General features: G+C 33.2%; 1 protein-coding gene across 17 annotated transcripts in view; it reads right to left on the reverse strand.

Annotated features, from left to right (window-relative positions):
• LOC109087787 (regulating synaptic membrane exocytosis protein 2-like) overlaps positions 1-23769 on the reverse strand; it is a 150135-nt gene that overhangs the window by 40919 nt on the left and 85447 nt on the right. For 11 of the 17 annotated variants that reach the window (XM_042773095.1, XM_042773090.1, XM_042773099.1 and 8 more), the window contains 5 exons: positions 22621-22689; positions 19621-19756; positions 18511-18576; positions 15130-15321; positions 13437-13546 (listed from right to left, as the gene is read on the reverse strand). In XM_042773095.1, the coding sequence (XP_042629029.1) occupies positions 13437-13546; positions 15130-15321; positions 18511-18576; positions 19621-19756; positions 22621-22689 (573 nt within the window). Of the gene's footprint in view, positions 1-5470; positions 6066-12481; positions 12515-13436; positions 13547-15129; positions 15322-18510; positions 18577-19620; positions 19757-22620; positions 22690-23769 lie in introns of those variants that run through there. The other 6 variants (XM_042773089.1, XM_042773103.1, XM_042773100.1 and 3 more) reach the window with 2 other exon arrangements.

The raw sequence follows: 23769 nt of genomic DNA on the forward strand, positions 1-23769 counted from the left end.
CCAAGCACTAAAATAGCTAAAACTAAAATAGAAATAAAAATAGAGCTAAATAGAAATATTAAACAAAAAAAATAGAAATGACAAAATCCCATAAAAAATAAATAAATGAAAACTGAAAAAATTAAAATAAAAGCTCATTCAATAATAAATACTGTAATAATATAACTTTAGTTTGGTCCAAAACACTACAACTATTAAACTATTATTAACTATTATTAATTAGGAGATGCCAAAACATGAGGAATTCACTCCTGCAAATAAATGCGGTAGTCATTCACAAAACACTAGACAGTATGTACGTGGCCTCAAAGAACAGCCCTCGCTGTGAACTATACCTGGACTAAATTTAATGCACAGATTTGACAGTGATTCTGACTTGAGAAGAGGCCGTCTCACCTGATCTTGCGGCTGCCCCGCGGCCGTTCTGATTGGACTGAGATGTAGCTCATGCTGCTGAATCGAGATGCACTGCTGGTTCTCGACACAGCGGACACGTCGCTGACATCACTGTCCGAAGATTTGGCCGAGAGGTTTTCTCCACGCTGAGGATCCCTGCCTGAACGCTGCAGAACAAACACAAACACAACACATGCAGTCAGATGCTTAGAAACAGCAAACAGAAAATACAAAGGGGTTAAAGGGCAGAGAGGCTAAGTGGCGCTTTCTTTTTCACTTATCTGACCAATAGCAAATGGGGAGAAGGGCAAAAATGACGGTAGGATTTTTTTGGGGGTAATGTGAAACTATTGTTACTTTTCTATGCATTACTTCCATGCTAGTGGCACAGAAATTTCACACAAACTAAGAGCTTAATTTAAAATATATACAATGAATTAAAATAACGAATGATAATAATTGAAAAATAGTAACAACAGCACCAATAATCAAAACTGAACAACAACTACGATAATAATTGAAAAATAAATGATAACATTTCAAAAATAAATAATAATAATACATTCAAAATAAATAAAAAATCATTTTAAATATCAACAAACAAATAATAATAAATTAAAAATTTAAAAACAACAAACAAATAAAAATTAATTCATATAAATAAATAGATAAAACAATACATGACTAATAATAATACAATTTTAAAATAAATTAAAGCTCAAACTGTACAATATGGGTTTGATTCCCAAGGAATGCATGAACTGATAACATGTTTACCCTGAATGCAAAGTAGCTTGTTTTGGATAAAAGCACAAATACATACATTTTAAACACATTTTTTTTTTTTTTTAAGTAGCCTAAATAAGACAACAAGCATCATTAAAATGAAAAGCCATTGCGTTTACACTAAGGAATTCCTGGCTATTCTCTCTTGGATGGACATGGAGAGGTACAGTATTGTGGGATCTTATGTAACATTTATTTATAAATTGCTCATGGCTCGCTATGCTGATTATAAACATTACGTCCTAAATGGTGCCTCTATCAGACAGACCAAACAAATTGAGTCTTTACCTGCTATTAATAGAATTCTGCAGAACTCGAGGGCCAGTACAATGCTTTTCATACCACACGCTTAAAAGGATACAATGGGAAGGCGATATGGCTGTATATGGCACTGAATCTCAGTGTCCAGTGCACATAAATTCTAATGTATATCCTGAACAGAGACTATCCTAAACCTGGAAAACTATATAGGTCTATAAAATCTCCCAACTGCGGGAAGTGGGTCACCAAACACACATCATGTTTAATCTATGATCTCTTAAATTCAAATAAGCAATCTGAATGGCTGAAAATTGCTCTGCTTTTCTGACTACTTGGACCTAGTTTAACTAGTTTAACTTAGTTAGCAAAACTAAAGCTAAAAGCAAAAAGGAGCGAGCTAAACTGATGCTTTTTAAGGGGGTGAAAGAAGAGCTTGTAAAATAAAATTAAATAAAAATAATGAAAATAAAATAAAAAAAACTTTAAACATAACATGCACAAGCATGCATGCATATATTTTAAGATAAATCCAAACAAAAATTACCTTGTCTATATGAACATGTACATTTTTTTAAAGGTAGAGTATTTAAATAAAAAAATAATAAAAAATATTATTTTTCAATTATTATTATCATTATTATTGAAGCAACCAGGAGTATTATTTCACTGTGATGACCTCAAGTAGCATGATTGCAACTTAAACAGAAAAAAATTATTAGAAATACAAATATTACAACTAGAAAACACACTCGTTTATCGTTATCATGAGTGATGAACCATTTGAATCATTTAAAAGTTAGTTTTGAACAGTTTTTCACATTAAGTACTGGAGCATTAGACCACATTTACTTGCCTTGTGATAGTCCTGTTCCAGTATCCAGTCCCATCCCTATACCTGTTCATATTCATTCACATCCACCTCCACCTCCCTCCTCAACTCCTCAACATCCATAGCACCTATAGTATGGATCACAGCAGAAGTCAATGAGGTTGCGTGTTTGGAAGGCTGTTGAAAAAGTGCCTCACTAATGAAGCGTCTGAATAATGTAGAATGGTTTAATAAAGAAATCTTTCCCATCTACAACAGTAATGTACAACGCTGAACTAACAGCGCTAACTAACATTTTTCATGAGGTGTTTCATACAATGCAGCATGATCACAGCTAATGCTTCTTGGGGAAACTTAAACGTTAATTACCATCTGAGCATATGAGACATCTGTCTGTTTAATACCAAAAAAAAAAAAAAACCTTCATCAAAATGCCTGTCATCATTTTTAAAGACGTTATTATTAAAGACTCCACACATTTTCATACTGTAAATCATGCAGCACAGAGAAGTAAAAAATATATATAAATAAAATTATTGCAGCAAATTATAGAGGGGACAGTACAGTGTTCACTAATCAAAAAGCTAACTAATCTTTTTAGCTATTTTTAGAAGAGTTTGCTTGTGTAATAAACTCTTGACAAGTCACACAAACCTCAAACTTCACACCTCACCTCACACACTTTACCGCATCTGAATATCAAAGAGTCATACACTATTAATAAATCAGAGCATTAAATAAATTAAGTGCATGTGCAAAGTTCAATTAAATTATATTGTGGTATATTATAGTGTTAAGTATAATTAATATACGAAATAAATTTAGTGTTCTAATTTTTTTTTAGTATGTTATGTGGTTGCTAGGGTACTCTAAATGGTTGCTAGGGTGTCATATGAGACTGTAGCATGTTTTTATGCAGTGCTAGGGTGTTCGGTGTATTTTAACATTATTTAGCCGCTAGGGTATTCTAAGCAGTTACAAGGGGGTTGTTACAGGTCCTTACTGGCCTGAGTCTCTGTAATACTAAGACTTATATTGATGAAAAGCACAATTTCATGTTTGTTCGTATAGCAAAAAGTCATATAAATGTACAACTAAGCAGTCCGTTTGCACAAGCAAAGAACTACCCCTGTCTTTGTTGGCACAGGTGCCATAAATGTCAATAGCAATTTTCTCTTTCCAATAGCAATCGTGCTGTTAAGTAATTAACATGTTCAGCAAATTACCCAATGATTACTGCTCTCAGAATCATTAGATTAATTGGATTTAATTGCAGTGCTATAGCGAAGTTCGTACATGTAGGATATGTTTTGATCTTAATGCCACATTCACAACTGAAATCACTTTCAGAAAGCTTTGCAGCATGGGAAACCTTCCTAAAATTCAATCCATATTCAAAAGTTTAGATATCTGCAATGCCAAAACCACACAACACACTTCATTCTCTAAACTCTCTCTATTGCTTTTAAGTTGTTCAAAGAGAGATGGGGGGATGAAAATAAAAAAGGATGAAAGTGGATGCAAATAAAACTGAAATTGACATTAACACCTTCTGAAAATAGCTACGATGTGATACATCTGCACTTATGCTGTCATGAAGCCAGCTTCATTAGCTCAAGCCATAACCAAGAACGGGTTCAGGAGATAAAAATCCCATTCCTGTTCTCCATAGAGAAATTCATTTTAAACAACAAAGTAGTGAGATTCAATTTCATTTATATAAAATAGCCAAATTATTCATCATTCTGAGGAGTGATCCACCAATCAAAAAAGGAACTGTTACTGTGGAAACAAAAATCTCGATTAAAAAAAAAGTTAATCGTTGACGGTCCACTGCTATAAATCATTACGAAGGACAAAAAAAATCTAACTCAAACTTTCAAAATGCTTACATTTGTACGTACAATTCTGTTCAAAAGGTTGGGGTTAATAATGTTTGTTTTTGAAAGAAATTAATACTGTTATCCAGCAAGGACACATTTAATTTGATCAAAATAATGAAAATCTAAATCTAAATATTTTTTGTTGTTACTGAAGAGCTCTACTTCAAATAAATATATTCATCCAAAAAAAAAAAAAAAAAAAAAAAAAAGCATATTATAATGATTTCTGAAGGATCATGTGACACTGAAGTCTGCATTAATGATGCTGAAAATTCAGCTTTGATCACAGGAATGACATTTTTTAAATACATTAAAATAGAAAACAGTCATTATAAATTGTAACAACTGTAACACTGTTTTTACTATATTTTTAAGCAGCTTTATATTTTGTTATCTTTATATTTTTTCCCCGGGCGCCGCAGCATAAATGGCTGCGCACTGCTCCGGGTGTGTGTTCACGGTGTGTGTGTGTTCACTGCTGTGTGTGTGCACTTTGGATGGGTTAAATGCAGAGCACGAAACCTAAATATTTACACCACACCTGGCTGTATGTCACGTCACTGTCACTTTCACTTTAAGATACTTCTTTTAAAAACATCAAAAAATCTTACTGATCCCAAACTTTTGAAAAGTAGAGAACATAGGAATATTTTGCAATAATTTTCACATCTATTGTTTTATGATTGTTAACAATAAGTTAAAATGACTGGTGTACCATTATGACTAGAGCTGATAAGGAAACTCATGAGCTTCACAGCAAACAGTAACTCCTACAATGTGCAATAAAGAAACTAGGTGAATAAAAAGGGGCAGAGAGAAGGAGTGATGGATTTAAAAGCCAGAGAAGACAACCAAACAGCAGAAAGAGATGGAGTTCGCTTTTCAGGCACAGTCCCAGCATTTACTCCTCTATGGTTTTTACACTCATTACAACATAGAAAAATTATAACAGCTACTGTAGATTTGAATAGATTTAACTGTGTACTGCAGTTGAATCTCACAAAGCCCGTCAAAAAATGTCCAGCTCTATGTACACAATATATGTAAAAGTGTATTCTAATTGATACCGTATTCCGTTATTAATATATATAATTTTTAATGCATATTATAATTTATATGACATTAATTTAAAAATAATGTTTTAATATATTATTATAATTTACTTAAAGAAAATTAAACCTTTATATATATATATATATATATATATATATATATATATATATATATAGATATATATATATATATATATATTTACGTTTAAGATATTTTGCACTGACACAGTGCCCAAATCTCTTTACTTAAATTAGTTCTTATTTTTTCTTTTGAATTGGAGGGGAAACATGTGGGAACTTGCCTCTGCTACTGAATTAAATATAAAAAAGCTAAATAAGAGTTTCTTTTCTCACAATAGTTTTTTTTCTTCACAATTGCAAGTTTACATCTTGCAATTCTGACTCTTTTTCTCAGAATTGCGCACTATAAACTAGCAATAGTTATAAACATTTAAAGTCAGAATGGTGACTCGCAATTGTGAGAAAATATCAGAATGGTAAGCTTCTTTCCTCAGAATTAGGCTTCATGATTCACAATTCTGAGAAAAGAAGTAGGAACTACGAAATATAAACTTGCATGTTTCAATCATCTTTTTTCTTTTTTTATACCATGTACGGAAACAAGCTTCCATTGAAAATACATGTTCTTTGTGAGATTAACCCTAATATTCACACTGCTCACTAACCATTAGCTAGATTCTCTAGATGATAATCAGTATTCATTTTTTGGGTGAATTGTTCCTGAACTGGAGTGCGACAAACAGAGAGGAGCTGGGACACGGTGTAGAGGAAGACAAGAAAAGCAAAGCAGAAGAAAGGACAGACCTGAGTTTGTCCGACTGGGGGAGTCCGTGTCTTCTGGGAGGGTGGGGGTGAGGGGTGAGTGGGTCACATCACAAAAACGGACAGACAGACAGACAGACAGACAGAGGAGAGGGGTGTGAGAGGAGGTATGCAGAAAGAAGGATGAGAAACCAGGGGCAAAAACACACGGGAGGGAACACATCAACAACAACAACACCACAAACACCACACAAAAAATGAGGGAAACATACAACAAGCAGATAAAACCACAAACACAAGTTTCAAGTTCCATGATACAAACAGAAAAGATCATTAAAGAAGAGCAATTAAAATAAATCACAGTTCAGAGGGAAAACACAAAAAACAGCCAGTCCTGCTTCAAAACAAACCCTGAAACACTAGAGGAGTGTTAACAGAACATGCAGTCAGGAATGAATTAAAAAAGACCTGTGGAAAGAAAGGAGGATAGAAGAGAAAGGAGGAGGACAGTCTCCACAAACCCTGAAGAGAAATAACCTTCATTTGACAAGACCAGGACCTGACACCAATCGGATGCTACACAACACTCACAGATACATTATGCTACAATATCTAAGCAAAATAACAACAACCATTTACTGCACAAAATCATTGTCATACTCCAGGTGATTCGAAGTCTTACAGTAATTTTCTGGCAAAGCAGTGCTTTGAAATGTAAAATTGCTGCAACACGTGGTCCTAATTGGTTTAATTTTGGGGTCAGTAAGATTTTTTTATTTATATACACACACATATATATATAGGTGTGGTTGTGTGTGTGTGTGTTTTGTTTTTTTCCCCGAAAGAAATTTATAGTTTTATTCAGAAAGGAATACAGAAAATACAATATGAAATGTGTCTTGAGCATCAAATCAGCATATTAGAATGATTTCTGAAGGATTATGTGAAAATTCAGCTTTGCATCACAGGAATAAATTACATTTTACAAAATATTCAAATATTCACTTAAATTGTAATATTGTTTCACAATATTACTGTTTTACTGTATTTTTGATCAAATAAATGCAGCCTTGGAGAGCATAAGAGACTTCTTTCAAAAACATTTAAAAAAAAATCATACCAACCCCAAACTTTTGTGGCAGTGTACAAAAACATTAAAAAAAATCCACAAGCAATTTTATCATTGGTGGCCACTGAGTTGTTCTACCATTACTGACCCTGCTTTAGACACTCTGATTTGACAAAAAATAAATAAATAAAATAATAAATTTAAAAAATTAATAAATAAACAAAAATGCTTTGCAGCTAGAGTGGACATTCTGCAGGCATTTTTAATGTATATCATCTGCGGCAATGACTAATGCATCACACCATGAATGATGCATAAATCTCTAAATGGCCACAAGTTTTACAAATTAAACATTAATACAGTCACATCACATCAGAAACGGTCGCAACTCGCTTATTTTGCCTTAAACAATGAATGGACTGAAACTGCGCTACAAATTGCTGTCACTTCCCATTTACTGTAAGCATGCCCAAGCTAAATGCATCTACCTTAAAGAATATCAATAAATAAATAAATAAATAAATAACACTATAGTTAATCTCACGAACTAACAAATTAAAAAAAATAAATAAATAAATAAAGATTCTTTATTGGCGTTGATGGTTCAATGACGAACCTTTAACATTCATGGAACCTTTCCACTCTGCAAAAGGTTCTGTACAGTGGAAAAAGGTTCTTTAGATTATTAAAATGCTTTTTTACACTAAGAAAAATAATGGTTCTTTTAAGAACTGCTCACTGAAAGTTTCTTTGAAGAATCTAAAATGGCTGGCATCACTAGAAAAAAAGAAAAAAACTTTTTGGAACCTTTATTTTTAAGAATGTAGTGAGAACTTCATCCTACACTTCACTCATCTCTGAATCACCCTCTGGAGAAAAGTGTCCTGCTGATCCTACAGTTTAGCCCTGATCACAGATATCCCAGAATCTTTGTTTAGATCATTTGTTCAGTGCTGGTTTAGAATCTTTTATAATGCCTCTGGAGTCTAAGGCCACTTTGCGCTAATTGGACACTCGCCTCCTCTCCATATTTAAATTCTTGTTCTGTGTCTTCACAGAGACCACAATCTGCTGATACGGCTATTTATTTATTTTTTTCTCAGTTCTTCATTGTTCTCTTGAGCTGTGCTTTGATTCGCCGCAGCATTAATCATGCCACGACCCCGCATGCATGATCTTGTGTACCCAAGCACATTTTTTATGCATTAATCACCCTCAATATGATGTCATGCCCCACGGACGGATGCACTGATGGAACATTCATTAACCGGACCTAATATGGACCCTGTTAACCCCCCAACACACACACAACCATCTTATCAGAAAGCTATTCTGGACCGAAATCCTGAGAGCAAGACAAACGCTGTCCTGCTTTGCCACTGACGATGCTTGTCTCATTGTCGTCTCATTTGCGTTTAGCTCAGTAATACATTAAATACAGTGATACAGTGCACTTTTCTTTCTCTTTTTTTATCATCATCTTTCAAAAAAATAAAAATGTTCAGAGCAAAAGAAACATAAAATGCACACTAATTTAATGCACATCTCCAGCATTTTAAGAAAGGTTTTTAAGAAAGATTTTTTTTTTTTAAAGAAATTGATACTTCTATTCCACAAAGATTCATTAAATTGATCAAAAGTGACAGTAAACGCTTTTACATTGTTACAAAATAATTCTATTTCAAATAAAAAATAATAACATTTTAAAATATATTAAACTAGAAAGTTTCTTTTTAACTGTATAAATTAAAAATTGTATAAATTGCATAAAAGATCAAAAGATTCTTTCAAAATGACCCCAACTGTTTGAATGGTAATACATGCTTTACATTTTATTTTATTTTTTTTACTGAAAATAACTAATCAATAAATTGCATTTATGATGTCTCTTGAAGGAAAAGATAATAGAGCTAAACTACTGTGATTTATTTATCTAGACTAAAATTATAGATGATCTTTATTTTATAAATAATTTGGTTTTAGATGTAAAAGCAACCAAACAGTGTGTTTTCATTAATGTATAATTTATGGGTGGGTTTATCAAAAATAGTTGATATTACAATAATAGATGGGTGTGGAAATACCTAATAATTCAAACAAATACACAGCAATGTCAGTCCATGACCGTCAGTACAGAAAACCTTGTGCCAGATTGTCTATTGACCTGACGATTGACCTTCACCTTCCACATTTACTCCACCTGACTGTATTGATTGCACTTATTCATCCAGAGATTTAGAGACTGAAGCCAGTTCAAAATCATTCAGAGGAAGAGTGGAAAGAGCAGACAGGGTCAAGATCAGAGAGGTCAGAGGTCAAACCTGTCTGAGCAGTGGCGTGCGCCGCCTCCTGAAGGCCGTTGGACGAGTGACCAACACTGACCACTGAGCTCTGCTGGTCCTCCCATTTCACCTCTTATCATGCAGGCCATTGACAGAGAGACACAGGCAGCGTTAACATACGGCTCGATGTGTGTCAGAGAAACTGAGGGATTGCAATTCCCTCATTTTTGTGCAGGTACAGTGGCCAAACAGTGGACACACTTCCTTTAGTTTCACTTCAAAAGTGTGCTGGGACATTATTTATTTTTTTGGTTTGATATTTTGTATCTAATGCAATACATTCAGACTGTCTTAGATATTCAAATACTTTTTAAATCCACTACATATTTCATTCATCAGTGTTTGTTTCTGAAATACAGTCTCTGGACGTTACTCCTCTGCATTTAGTTTTTGCTAAAACAGTGTATTAAGCAGGCTTCGTAAAATAAATCAAAAGGTTGAAGAGGTAGACGGAGTAATTCTAGTGATAATTCAGCACCACAGCAGTGAACAGCTCCTTTCTACACATGATTGTGCGTCATCTGCTGGTTAAACCATGCAATTGCATCCTACTAATCAATTCGGTCAATCAGAACCACTGATTTACACTTATATCAAAATATTAAATTCTATTACATCTAAATTTTACTGAGTATAGAAACATCTTAAAATTACTTTAAACAGAACAGTCTTTTAAATAAGCTGAATATCTATCTGGTTGTATTTAGAGTTGGAGTCACTAGCTATAGCGCACAACATTTATCCAGACACAATCCAGATCCATTTAATTCAACACAATCTCTCTACATGTCCCTCATTATTCACAGCAAAATGCATTGAAACACTGACAACCCACACAAGATAGAGATATATGAAAGACGTGAAGAGGGAGAGAGTGACCTAGAAACAGACAGAGAAAAACTAGAAACTGACTCATCCATGCAGAACTCATGCAAGATCTGAGACGCATAAATCCTTCATCAACATTTTTGAGCAAAGAAAAGACATTTTAAAGATGCAAGGACTGGGCAATAAGTACAAATCTCCCTAAATTAACACAAGGAACAATTATTAAACATTTGCAATTCATATGTGCCAATATAACAACACATACTAATAAACAGCTACACTTAGCTATAAACTGAATAACAGAAATGAATCAAACTTAACAATTCTAACTCTAACTTTTTTTTTTTTTTTGGTATGCAGTAAGACTAGAATTGCAAATTAAGAAAGAAAATATGGTCAAGTTTGATTTCATGTTCAGATTCTAAAATGAAATGTAAATACACTGTGACGTTTTGATATATTACCCAGTCTTTAAGGTGAGGAAACATCCTATTAGTAAAGAAAATGAAGAGGAAAATACTGTAAAGCTACACTGCAAACACACGCCTGGAGAGACTTGCCTTTCCTGCCGTTGACCGCAGGGCCGTTTGGCCTCATTTCACAAGCTTTATCACAACAACAGGAGCAATGGAGTAAAAACAGTGCAAGAATTCCAACAAATACACAAAACACAAGTCAAATCCTCCTGTACACTTATTTTGAGTGCCATATGAAAAAAAATATGAGAGTATTTCAAACAGCTGATGTAGAGTAAATACCAGTTGGACAGAAAGCAGAGATGGATGCTGGGAAAGAGGCAGACACACACACACTCCAAACAGACAAGATCTTGTGACAAATACGACGGATGTGGCAGATGGGAGTGGAGGAAGTGTGATCGGCTGGAAAGAGTGCCTGTTTGTGTGTGTGTGTCTACAGCTAATTTTTCATTAACAAACCTAAACCTGATGTAAACCTGAAGTTATGTATGAACTGACCACAAACCAGAACCCAGGTCTCATGATACACAGTACCGTTTGGGGTCAGTTCATACATAACTCAGCTGAAGTCAAAGTAATTTTATTTTATTAATTTTAAGAAATTTATACTTCTATTCATGAATGTTGCATTAAATTGATAAGTGAAAGTAAAGACTTTTATAATGTTAGAAAAGATTACATGTTCTTTTGAAAAAATTAATCACAGTTTTCACAAAAATAATAAACTGCACTGTTTTTGACACTGATTTTGATAAGAAATATCTCCTGAAATTTCTGTTTTGCAACTGCAGGGAATTTTTTTTATTTTAATATATATATATATATATATATAACTGTAGTAATAATAATAATAATAATAATTGCTGTATTTTTTATCAATTAAATGCATCCTAAGATACGACTTATATGAAGTTGCCAGACTATATGTTTGTATATCAATCTATTAGGAGTTGGGCTAGAAACACAGTGAGCATTTAACACACAGTTACTCTACTGTAAGTCACTCAACAATTTGCTAAAAGAAGTAACAGAGTTACAAAATAAAAATAAACTATAAAAATAAACAAAAATGAAATTATATACAAACTTTTTTCAGAAGATTAATGATTCTCAGATTTTTTTTCTGAAAAAACAACAACATTCTAACACGTGTCTCCTCTAAACTTTTCAAATGTTTACAGTCTCAAACTGTCTACACTATCCACATTCATTTTATTGCTCCATACTCCTACTGCATGTCAAAGATGGTCTGCATCTTATTGTATATCTCCGAAAGAATCAGAGAGAAAAATGATACTTAACCGAAACTCCATATGAATAAAATTTTGCAAAAACACCATTTGAGCAATAATGCAAAACATTGTTAGCAAAATGGAACAACATCTGTAAAATCAACCAATGATTGCAAGACAGAAATCTCTGTGATTGCTTCTAAAACAACACAAAGGTCACTGGGAAAACAAAAATACATTTAGAAAGTCTTTTATCACAACATTACACAATCACTGTTACAGGAAGACAAAGGAAAAACTAAAAACTATCTGTTCACATATAAACAGAGTTTGCAATGGACCTGGCTTCATAACCTCTCAGAGAAAGCTCTGACGGTCCGAAATAAAGAGGGAATTCAGCAAATCTGACTTCCAAAAAGCTCTATGATCTAATTCTAGACCCGTCTATAGAGGAGATACCAGCTCAAGACCATTGCAGAAAGGTTCAATTCAATCAGAAGCTCCTTCTGACAGATTAAACCTTCACAGAGGTGTTACACACCTGGAGAAGGCTCAAGTTCTTCACCTCCATCTTCTGAGAGAGGAATGAAAGAAGGAAACATCAGAGCGCACATGCAACTAAACCACGCATGTCATTTAACATGATCATGTGTGTCTCCCGCACTCAAATATAACAACAGGAAGTGACTGGTGCACAAACTGTGTCATATTCAGCCAATGGGGTAATGGTGTAAACAGTGCAATGTTGTGATAATGCATAACGATCCCTATAAAATGACAACAATTCACACTAAAGCATTTTATTATTTTGGTTTATTACTGAAATGACAAGCTTTGTTGTCTTCTACTCGACACAAAGAGGCTCCGCCCACCCATGGGGGGAAACAAACTCTGTTACCAGTTACCCATTCATTTAAATGTAGATAACAATGATTTTAATAAATTTGGCTATTTTTAGAAAGAAACTCAGAAATTGGATTTTCCCTGCAAAAAACTAAATCAACGTTAAATCAATTTATTATTTTTATCTTTATCTTTAAGTCGATGTCTGTTGAAGTTGTACATGAACACTGAGATTACTGGAGCAATCATATTTATTGTACGTTATTTGATTATGTATGATATTTTTCATGTTTACTAACGTAGTTAACTAATGCTAACAGCTGTACCTTTTTTGTAAAAGTTGTAAAAATGTTTTCCATAGCATTTCTATTTATAAAAGTATATGTTTCCTGCACACATTCTTATTTCAACAGAAAATACATTAATGCTTTTTAGGCACGCTTTCTAAAAACAGTCAAATTCTTCATGTCCCCAATTAAAATGAACAGGTAACTACTGTAACTGGGATTTGATGCATTGCTGACTGTATTTATAGCAAACCATAACTTTCACCAAGTCAGTCATTCTGCAGTCCCATCTCTCAAATAAACATCTCTGCATGAGCAAGAGCCAACATGGAGACAAAAAGAAGCTGCACAGAAATGCAAACTTACTTCTTTCCAGCGTCCCTTTTGGAGGCAGTTGTGGGAGCTGTCGTCCTCTCCTGCTGTTCATGGGGGTCCCGGTGGGACTGGTCTGAACCGACCCACCACGAGGATGCGCCCTAGTAGACAAACATAATCACCATCATTATCGTTGTTATGTGCATGTACCTTAATGCTATAGCACAAGGCATTACCCTGAACATTGACAAGATTGCCAATTAAAACAGACTATTATAATAGGGCATTAAACAAGAAGGCATAACAACATTTCAGAGTTGCTCTATGAAGAATAAGCAAATTAAATGAAAGTTGATAACTTATGTAACTATACATTTTAAAAACAGGGAAACTAACAGTTATAAAAGCATGGGCTGATAAGGAGTTGTTTAGTCAGTCATATATATGATATTTCACATATACATATGCTGTAAAATCATGCACATCCATTGGAATGATGCTGAGGATTAAAATAACAATAATAAAACAAACATTATGGTTTGCCATCAGCATTTTGTAAAGTAAAACAAAATTATTTGTTTAATCACAAAGGTAGTAATACACATATATGGCAAATACATTAATATAGATGTCTGTTTGTTTGTCTGTTTTAATCATCGTACCAACTTCTATAGCCTTAAATTATCCTTAAATTATAAGATATGCAGTATAATAATAAATAACTTATTAATAATAAGATTTACACTACCATTCAAACATTTGGGGTAGGTAAGTTTTTATATATATATATATATATATATATATATATATATATATATATATATATATATATATATATATATATATATATATATATATATATTATTCTCTCATGCCCACAAAGGCTGCATGTATTTTGATCAAAAATACAGTAAAATATTGTGAATTATTATTATAATGTTTTCTATTTTAACACTTTAAAAGGTAATTTATTCCTGTGATGCAAAGCTGAATTTTCAGCATCATTACTCCAGTCTTCAGTGTCACATGATCTGTCAGAAATCATTCTGTTAATTTGGTGCTTAAGGAGCATTTCTTATTAAAACAGTTGTGCTACTTAATATTTTGATACATTACTGATGAAGAGAAAATTCAAAAGGAAAGTATCTTTTGTTTTTTTATGTGATAAGACATATTTTTGATCAATTTAATGCATCCTTGCTAAATACAACTATTAATTTATTTAAAAATAGTCCAACTAGTCTGCCATTTTATTCCAAACATTATATTTAGTTTATATGCTTAAATATTCAGTATTACTGTATGTACATTTACTACATTTAACAAAATGCTTGATGCTTTGGCACATGAAAGCGAGTCTTCCACAGTGATGCTGCAAGAGAAGTGTGCGTTTTTCTCCGCCATCACCAAAAACAAACAAAACATATTAGGATTCAAGACAAAATAAACCAAACGTGGGAAATAACAAATGAGTTAAATATCACAATACAGGCATAACAACCAATTGAGATTTCACACCACTCATTGAAAATATAACTGGTGTGATTTGCTACAAAACAAATCATTAAAAAAAGAAATGAATAGTATCTGGTGTATCTACAGATATGAGATGGAGCAGATATAACAGCACTGCTGCAGAGAAGACAGAAAAATCAAAGGGTTGGTTGATTGGATGCAGGGGATCTTTGTTAGCACATGAAGGATGTTTTGTTTGATTAGTCAGGTCTGTTTTGATCTGGGTCACCTCGATAAGGCAGGGGAGGGAGGCGCGGAGTGTCCTGACTGCAGGGAGGGCATCGATGATCTCATGTGGGGGCCGTCGAGTGGCCGTTCTGTGGAGCGAGAGCGACTGTACATGGGCCGCTCCAGCACGGACCGCTGGTCTGCAGAACGGGACCTGTGGTGATACTCATGCCTGTCTGGATCTCTGTAATTCCTGGAGAAACGTGATTGTGGGAAACAGGGCGATGTTTAGTGTGGGTGAGGTCGGTTGGGTCGGGCTGTCGGAGTCTCAGAACCGCTGCATGGCATTCTAAAAAAGTACTGAGAGACTAAAGTTGTCTCATCTTTGGCACTTGGAAGCAACCAATGTCTAAATGTAACCCAGCGCTTCTGTACTGTGACATACTTCAATTTGCTTATTTTATAAGAATGGAAGATACATTAACATCCTCAATAAATTCAGATTAGGACATTAAAATCCAAAATCACAAATTCTACAAAACTCAAATCACAGAAGCATACAAATAAACAAAAAACAGATTAAACGAATAAACAAGTTATTATTAAAAACTGTGGAAGGAAAGATTACTCTCAGATTATTCCCACATTTTTTACAGAAGGAAAAATCCCATCCATTTTATTCAGAGAGAAAAAGATTTTCAGAGATAGATTCTGGTTTCTGCATGTTTTATGAAGGTAAATTTAAGACTTTTGAAGACCTTTGTAAGATCAAATAAAGAACATTTTAGGAATACACTGAAATGTCTAGAAAGCTCAAAAATACAACTTCTAACAGATCTCCATTACTTTTTAATTTATTTTACAAAACAAATAAAAATAAATAAATCACACTACAAAAAAGTGATGTTCATCCCATGTATTTTTGTCTTGTTTTCCAGTGTAAATATTCTAAAGATAGTCTACAGATTTTTAAATCAAAATACATTTTCTTGAGAAGCAAAATAACAAATTCTTGTTTTATGAGATCATTTATACTGATCAAAGTGAGAATTTGCATAAACTCACCTAATTTTGTTCAATTTCTCAGAAAACAAGAATCCATATTTCAATTAGCATCTCAAGTATCAGACCTCCTTATCAATAATTGATGCTTTTTATAAAAAACATCCCTATGGAGAAAATGAATGGGAAAAATGCTTCTGAAACCAACACTGCTAAAACATTTGGCACAGTATAACTTGCAGTAATGCACAAGACAACACAGAGACATGTGTAGTGTATGAAAAGCTGTCCAGCATCAGAACACTGATGTATTAATAATTACTGACATAAACTGTGTAGTAAAAAAAAAAAAAGGTAGGTAAATACAAAAATAAATGTAAAACGTACAAACGTAAAAACATAAGCCAAGATGAAGACAGCTCATGACAGTGCAGCAGGGATGCTCTCGGTGTTGGATATCATCCCATATAATGTCTTCATCCTGAAACAAAAAGGCTGTCGACATGTTAGACAGGCCCCTTCATGTCACTGTACGCCTCTATGACGGGCCATCCTTGCAGGACGCGGTAACCTGACCACCACCCGCTGACTGATGGAACACACACTACTGCCGCGGCTGCCAAAAAGACACAGATATTTGGAACTGACTCACATAAATCTCAAAAGTGTGCATTACACACGCTCTCAACTTTATCAGGGTTTAAGGGAATAATTTTCAAAAAATAAAAATTCCCTCTCAGTCCACCCAAGCTGTAGATGAGTTTTTTTTCTTGCTTCTTTAGATCACTTGCTCACCAGTGGATGTTTTTAACAGCTGTTTGGACTCTCTTTCTGATGGCACCCATTCACTGCAGAGGAACCATTGGTGAGCAAGTGATGTGATCAAAAATCTAAATTTCTCCAAATCTGTTCCGATAAAGAAACAAACTCATCATCAAATTTTCATTTTTAGGTGAACTATATACCTTTAATCACACAACATAACTTTGTTAAAATGTTTTATAAATGTACATAAAAACATCAGATTAATGTACATTACTAGTGAATAACAAATGCTGGACAACTTTTCATACAAAACACTATGACCATTAATAAGCTGTAGGTAGTGAAGTACTGTATTTATGTCTGGTTTACATCATCTCTCACAGTTTATTAAAACAAAACCTGAGCTAGCTGTGAAAATGAGCGCTCAGATTCTTGATGATGATCTTATAAGAAAATGACAATGATGCTTTAGAAATGAATTAAAGGCATACAGTAGCTCACCATTCTTACAAAGACAAAAGCATGTTAGGTTTAATGGTGTATATATTTTCCAACTTTTTGGGGGGAAATATATACATTTGCGGGGACTGTGTACATTAGGACAGAGGGATGAGGAAGTATGTGTCCAGCTATTTCAGCTAGTTTTCTTTGTTTATCTTTACACCATGTATTTCCTAGTTTTTGGTTCGTTCAACCTCATGTCGACATTTATGAGCCACTGGTGACCTGTTGATTTCATGTGCACAACATCATTCTTATACATTAAAAAGTTCACACTTTCTGTATTACAGCTCATTGAATATGATGAAATGAATATAAAAAAAATAGTTTTTAAAAATGTTCAATTAAAATTGATTTAATAATGTAAAGTAATAATTCAAATAAAAACATTAACATAGTTAACATGAAGGGGAGAATTCATATGGGATGTTAATTAAGAAAATAATGATACAATTACTTTTTTTTTACATTTTTTAAATTTAAATACTTCAGTAGCTTTAGGAATTTTTTTCTGAAATAAATATTTTGCTTATTTTTGTGCTTTAAGCTATAGTAATTTATTTTCAATTAATAACCTAATCCATTCAACACTGAAACTTATTTTTTTTTTTTTATTAAAAACAAAGAACTTAAATTTTAAATAAATTATGGGTTGAGTCAGCTGTGAAGAGTGCTTTTTATGAAGTGCACAGTTTGGAGAAATTAGGTTTTAAAATAAATGAACAATTAAGAGTGAAAAATAAGTGAAATATGTCTGAAATTTTGTAGTGGTATTGTCACACCAAAAATAATTGCTTTTGCATGATGCTGCATCCACAACATGTCTGAGAACACAGTCAAATTACAAACTACAAAAAATTACTTGAATAAGCGCACGTTTAAGAAAGATGTATTATGCAGTTATCCTACAGGATGCAGTCAGTGTCACACATGAGGTTGTGAAAATTAAAGTTTCTCAATGTCAGAGACCCTCATGAATACAGGTTTTCAACTACACTACAAAATAGTATCAAACTGGTGGCATCTCATCACGTCACGATTATGAACATGTTAACCTGAAAACCTGGATTCGATAAAGTTCAGAGGAAGTGAGGGTTTGAGAAACGCTTATGTGTTAGTAGAGGCTCTTAGCTGGGAGGTTAATGGGGACAGACACAGGCAGCAATGGCTCTACCTGAGTTCCTCCAGCTGACTGTCATGAGGCTGACTGTGTCGGGTTCGAGGTAAGGTGAGAAAATGACTGCAGGCAGATGGAGAGGATTTATATGGATTTTCAGAAGAGATGAAAAGATTTGAGGGAAGAGAGAGGATCATGTTTTCATTGAAACTGATGATGATGGGATGAACCCAAACTTTTTATGTGGAAGAAATGTGATTACTCTTCAATGACACCAAAACTCACACGTCTAACTGTTTCAAGAACAAAGATCATTTTAAAACACTGTTCTGATAATGCCATTAAAGTGGCTCTAGAAAACAGCATTTTCTTGCACTTAATTGAAATTAAGCTGTTGAAACAATCAAATAAATAAATAAATGACATATAAATGCCCTTCAGGATGAAAAACTGCTACAAAATATAGCCAATTTAAAGAAAAAAATCTAGATCTATTTTTATTCCAGTGCTTGCTTGCTTATTAAGAAACACTAAATAACTTAATCACAATAAATACATGTACTATATCAATAATAATAACAACATTAAATAAAAAATAACATAAATTAATTACATTAGTAATAACAACAAAGAAAACAAACAATAAATAAATGAAATTGCTATATTAATAACAATAAAAAATAAATAAAATGTAAATAAATAAATACCATCATAAGTGCACTTCAGGATGAAAAACTGCTACAAAATAAAACCTTGAAGCAATCTAGTTCTATTTTATTCCAGCATTTGCTTGCTTATTAGGTAATCCTAAATAACTTTTCACAATAAATAAATAAAATTACTACATCAATAATAATAATAAAAATAAATAAAAATAAAAATAATATAAATAAAAACAAACAAACAAACTTGTCTTGTAACAAACTTCAAACTTGTAAGGCCAATGCTGGCTTACTAAAAATAAATAAATAACTTTTTATAAAACAAATAAAAACTCTCAAAAGATCGTTGTTGATTCAGTGACACTCACACACTGTTGTTACACTAGATCTTGTGTTGTGGAGTTCTTGAATCAAATGTTACTGTGATAAACCAACACCCTTAAAATGTGGTTCAAATGTCTATGAAGAGAAAAGGTTGAGACAGGAGAAGAGAGATCCGTCTTACCTCTGAGTAGGGGGCATGCTGGGAGACCGTGAGCGCGCTCGGTTGATGTCGGCTGACCGAGAGCAGTGATTGGACGATAAGACCTGCTCAGGCACAGAGAGGGTGGAGCTCTGGAGGTCCCTGCCGTTTCTATAGTCTGGAACAAAGAAAAGAGAAAGAATGAATGAACATCTGTGCACTAATCATCTGTGGCAACAAAGATTTTTCCTACATGTACCGTACTTCATTTTGAGCAACTAATGCAAAACTGCTAAATGTCTCCTGATAGCAGTTTAAATAGGCTTTAATAAATAAAGTCCTTCAAGCTAAAATTTTAATCGTACCAGACCATCTATTTAACAGTTTTTCATGATCTGTTGTATGCTGCTGTGTATTTTTCATAATAACAGGTTCTTAAATTGTTGTAAAAGTGATATTTTAAAGCTAATATGTTCCAGGCATGAATTAACTTACTCCTATTAAATCAGAAAACAGCTTTCACAACCCAAACAAGAATAATGACTTTTTCCTCATGCAAGAGCCATCAACCCACTCAGCCTGATGGCATTTCATTACCCAGCATTCAGTGCGGCCACGCTAAGGTCAGTGCCTTGCATGATTACAAAAGCTTGATGTTCAACTGACTGTATCGCACATTAAAACAGGCCGAAGGTAGAACATTGTATCAAAATGAAAGTTCAAGGAAGGATTTTCTATCTTTCCAATGGCTTATTATTTACTTTTTTATTAAGAACTTACAACTGATTCTAATAGAGTTTGATGTTTTGCTAAAGGTGTATACTCTAATAAGTATACTAAATATGTACCAACCACAAACGTTGGATAAAATAGTCAATTTATAACTATTTTCTCAGTATTAAATAAGTAAAATATTTCTTATATTTATCTATGAAGGACACTTTTGGTGCCTTTAAATTATACCCATAAATGGCAGCATAATGATGCATAATGCTTATGAAATAAGTCTATTATACTTATCAAGCCTGCATATATTTAATCAAAAATACTATAAAAACAGTAATATTGTGAAATATTATTACAATTTAAAATAACTATTTTGTTTTTGAATACATTTTAAAATGTAATTTATTCTTGTGATGCAAAGCTGAATTTTCAGCATCATTACTCCAGTCTTTACTGTCATAATGATCCTTCAGAAATCATTCTAATTTGCCGCTTAAGAAACATTTCTTATTATTCACAATATTGAAAAGTCATTTTTGATCAACTTATGCACCCATGCAGAATAAAAGTATTAATTAATAAAAATAAAAATAAAAAACGTACAGACCACAAATGTTAGTGTAACTTCTGTAACAACTTTTGTGTCGTCTAAAATGCTGTCTAACCAAGCAGCTCACTAGCATCTGGAACAGAGCTACTGCATCTATTACAGTACAAGTAACATTAATTTGGTCTGTCACGCACACATACTGTATGCACACCCTCATTCTGAACGTGCTCCAGCGCAGAGACTGCATCGGCACTGGTGCATCATGCTGCAATAAATGATGGCTGCTAAACACACGGGCCAGAAAACAACTACAGAAGCACAGAGCGCATGAAGAGAAAGCAGCGATCTATAATTCCTCTGAATGTTAATCATCTCCTCCCGGCGGAAAGCACTGCATCAGCACTTTACAACCGGCCCTGAGACTGAGCCAAAATCAATGAGAAAGAGAGAGAGAGAGAGAGAGAGAGAGAGAGAGAGAGAGAGAGAGAGAGAGAGAGAGAGAGAGAGAGAGAGAGACTGAGGGAGGGTTTCCCTCTATCACAAAGAGCACCACTGGAATTTTAAAAAGGGTGTGTGGATGTGTGGAGGTGTGTTTGTGTTGTTTAGGCTTTCCCTTCCCATCTGAGATGCCCGTACAGATGAACATTTTGGCACCAGTATTAGGTTGATGAGTGGTGAAGACATCTAAAACATACTACTGTACTTTGTACTGTGCACAGCAGGACATTAGAATTTATGAGGAATTAGTCCCACATCTTGTTTTAGTCAACTGAACTGCAAAAAGTTAAGACATTTAGATATGAAAGTGGATTAAAAATGCAAAATAGTCACATTTATTTGTGAGATTATAACTGGACGTCACTGGCTGAAATGTGACTGAATTTTTATTGCTACATATTGCTAAATATTTGAAACAATTATTTTTAAATTGCAGGCAGTATACAGTATATAATGTGTGATACAGAGTAAGAGGTATCTTATTATATATTTTTTAAGTATATACTTTGCAGCATTATTTTAAAAAAATATATACGATTGTAGCACTTATTAATATTATAACTGAATCAGATTTTATTTTCATTATTCAAATATTCATTCAAATTTTTTGTAATCTTTTATTTGAGTAATTATGTGCTTTTGCCATTTTTGTTATTTTTTGTTTGCTTTTTAAAATATTTCTATTTAGCTTTAATACTTATTTCAGTTTTTGTTTTAGTAACATTACAGTTTAGTAAAAGCTCTAAAGTTTTTTAGCTTTGCACATAAACTTATTTTATTTTAGTTAGATGCCAGAATTTTATTTTATTTTATTATATATATTTTAAATAGCATTTCAGCTTTTTAGTTTTGGTTCACCCACAAATATTGGAAAATAATATTTTTTTTAACAATAACAACACCAATACTGCACAATATTCAGCAAGTAGTAAGTCATGTAGTTTGCATTATGCAATGCAAATCATTTCAAACAGTAGTATGCTGCATATACATTACATGCAGAATACAATTTATACTACATAGTATAAAGTAAGCAGTATGCTATTATATTAAAAACACTCTAATACACTAATGCTTAAAAAAAAAATCACATGACCTCATCAAAACGCATGCGTTAAGTTATCATCATTGGGAAATTAACATGGTTCTGTGAGATGTTTGTCTTCAAAGGCAAAGACAGACATCATTTTGAACAAATTTAGCAGTAAATGTCTTCATCACCTCTGTCAGATGGTGTCATTTTCACTGTGTTCCTGCTGACATCTTACCTGATACGACGCCAACACCATCATCACCATCATAGTCTGAGAACTCGCTGTCACTGATCCTCTGAGACCCTACAGCAGAAAAACAGAGACACAGAGAGACGTTAGTCTCTAAGTGTTAGTACGGTCTGAAGCGAGACCGGATCATCTGATGTAGCTGTTCTATGATTTCTGCACTATAACCATATTTATATAATAACTCTGTTCCAAAATCTAATGAGCTTTAGATCTATGACCTACATATTGGGGCATATTCAAGATAATAAACAAAACAAAAAAAAAAAAAAAATTAAAAATTAAAACAAAAAAAACTAAAAAAAAATAAAAAAAAATAAATAAAAAAAAAATAAAATGAAAAGAAATGAAAAATGAAATGAAATAAAATAAAATAAAATGGACATAATAAGTAAGAAATAATTAAATAAATAAATGCTTCACCTCCAAGTATTGGTTAATAATATTTTTATTTAAACTTTTATTTGAATTGTATTTTTAATTAAACAGAACTATTTTTTATCAGCCCTTCAAGGAAATGAATGAAAAATAACATATTTGTAGTTGATATTAGATGTCATTATAGTTGTCAAAATCTAACTTTAATTTATTTTACATTTTCAATTTTCATGTAAAATTTTATTTTGTAATTTTTTGTCATTTTAGTATACTTAAACTTATTTCAGCATTTGCCAAGGCAACACTCTCATTTTCAAGTTTTTATATATATAGACATACACACACACACACACACTTTTTTTTTTTTTTTTTTTTTAAAGATAACACTGGTATAATATATGATATTCCTCATGCCTTCAAATGCAGCTCACTATGTTTTGGAACAGAACTCCTGCTTAACCACAGCTGACAAACACAACTGTTCATTCATCTTCCTCTGTGACGCTCATAAAAAGTGGTGAAGAAGCTTTCTGCACTCGAAATGCCTGTCTATTTCAGACTACTTCCAGATAACCGAACATGTCAGTCAGACGTCTCTCTCTCTTCCAAATCTACAAAACAAGAACAAGCCAGACTGAGCTTTGCATTACGTGAGAAAATGGATCTTCTTCTCCCTTCGTTTCAGTCAAGAGGAACAAACCGAGCTGAACGGCGTCCCTCAGCCCACAGCGGTGACGTTTGCCGAGTTTGACACTCTGA

Source organism: Cyprinus carpio, chromosome A16 (genome assembly GCF_018340385.1).
Source record: "Cyprinus carpio isolate SPL01 chromosome A16, ASM1834038v1, whole genome shotgun sequence".
Taxonomy (NCBI): Eukaryota; Metazoa; Chordata; class Actinopteri; order Cypriniformes; family Cyprinidae; genus Cyprinus; species Cyprinus carpio.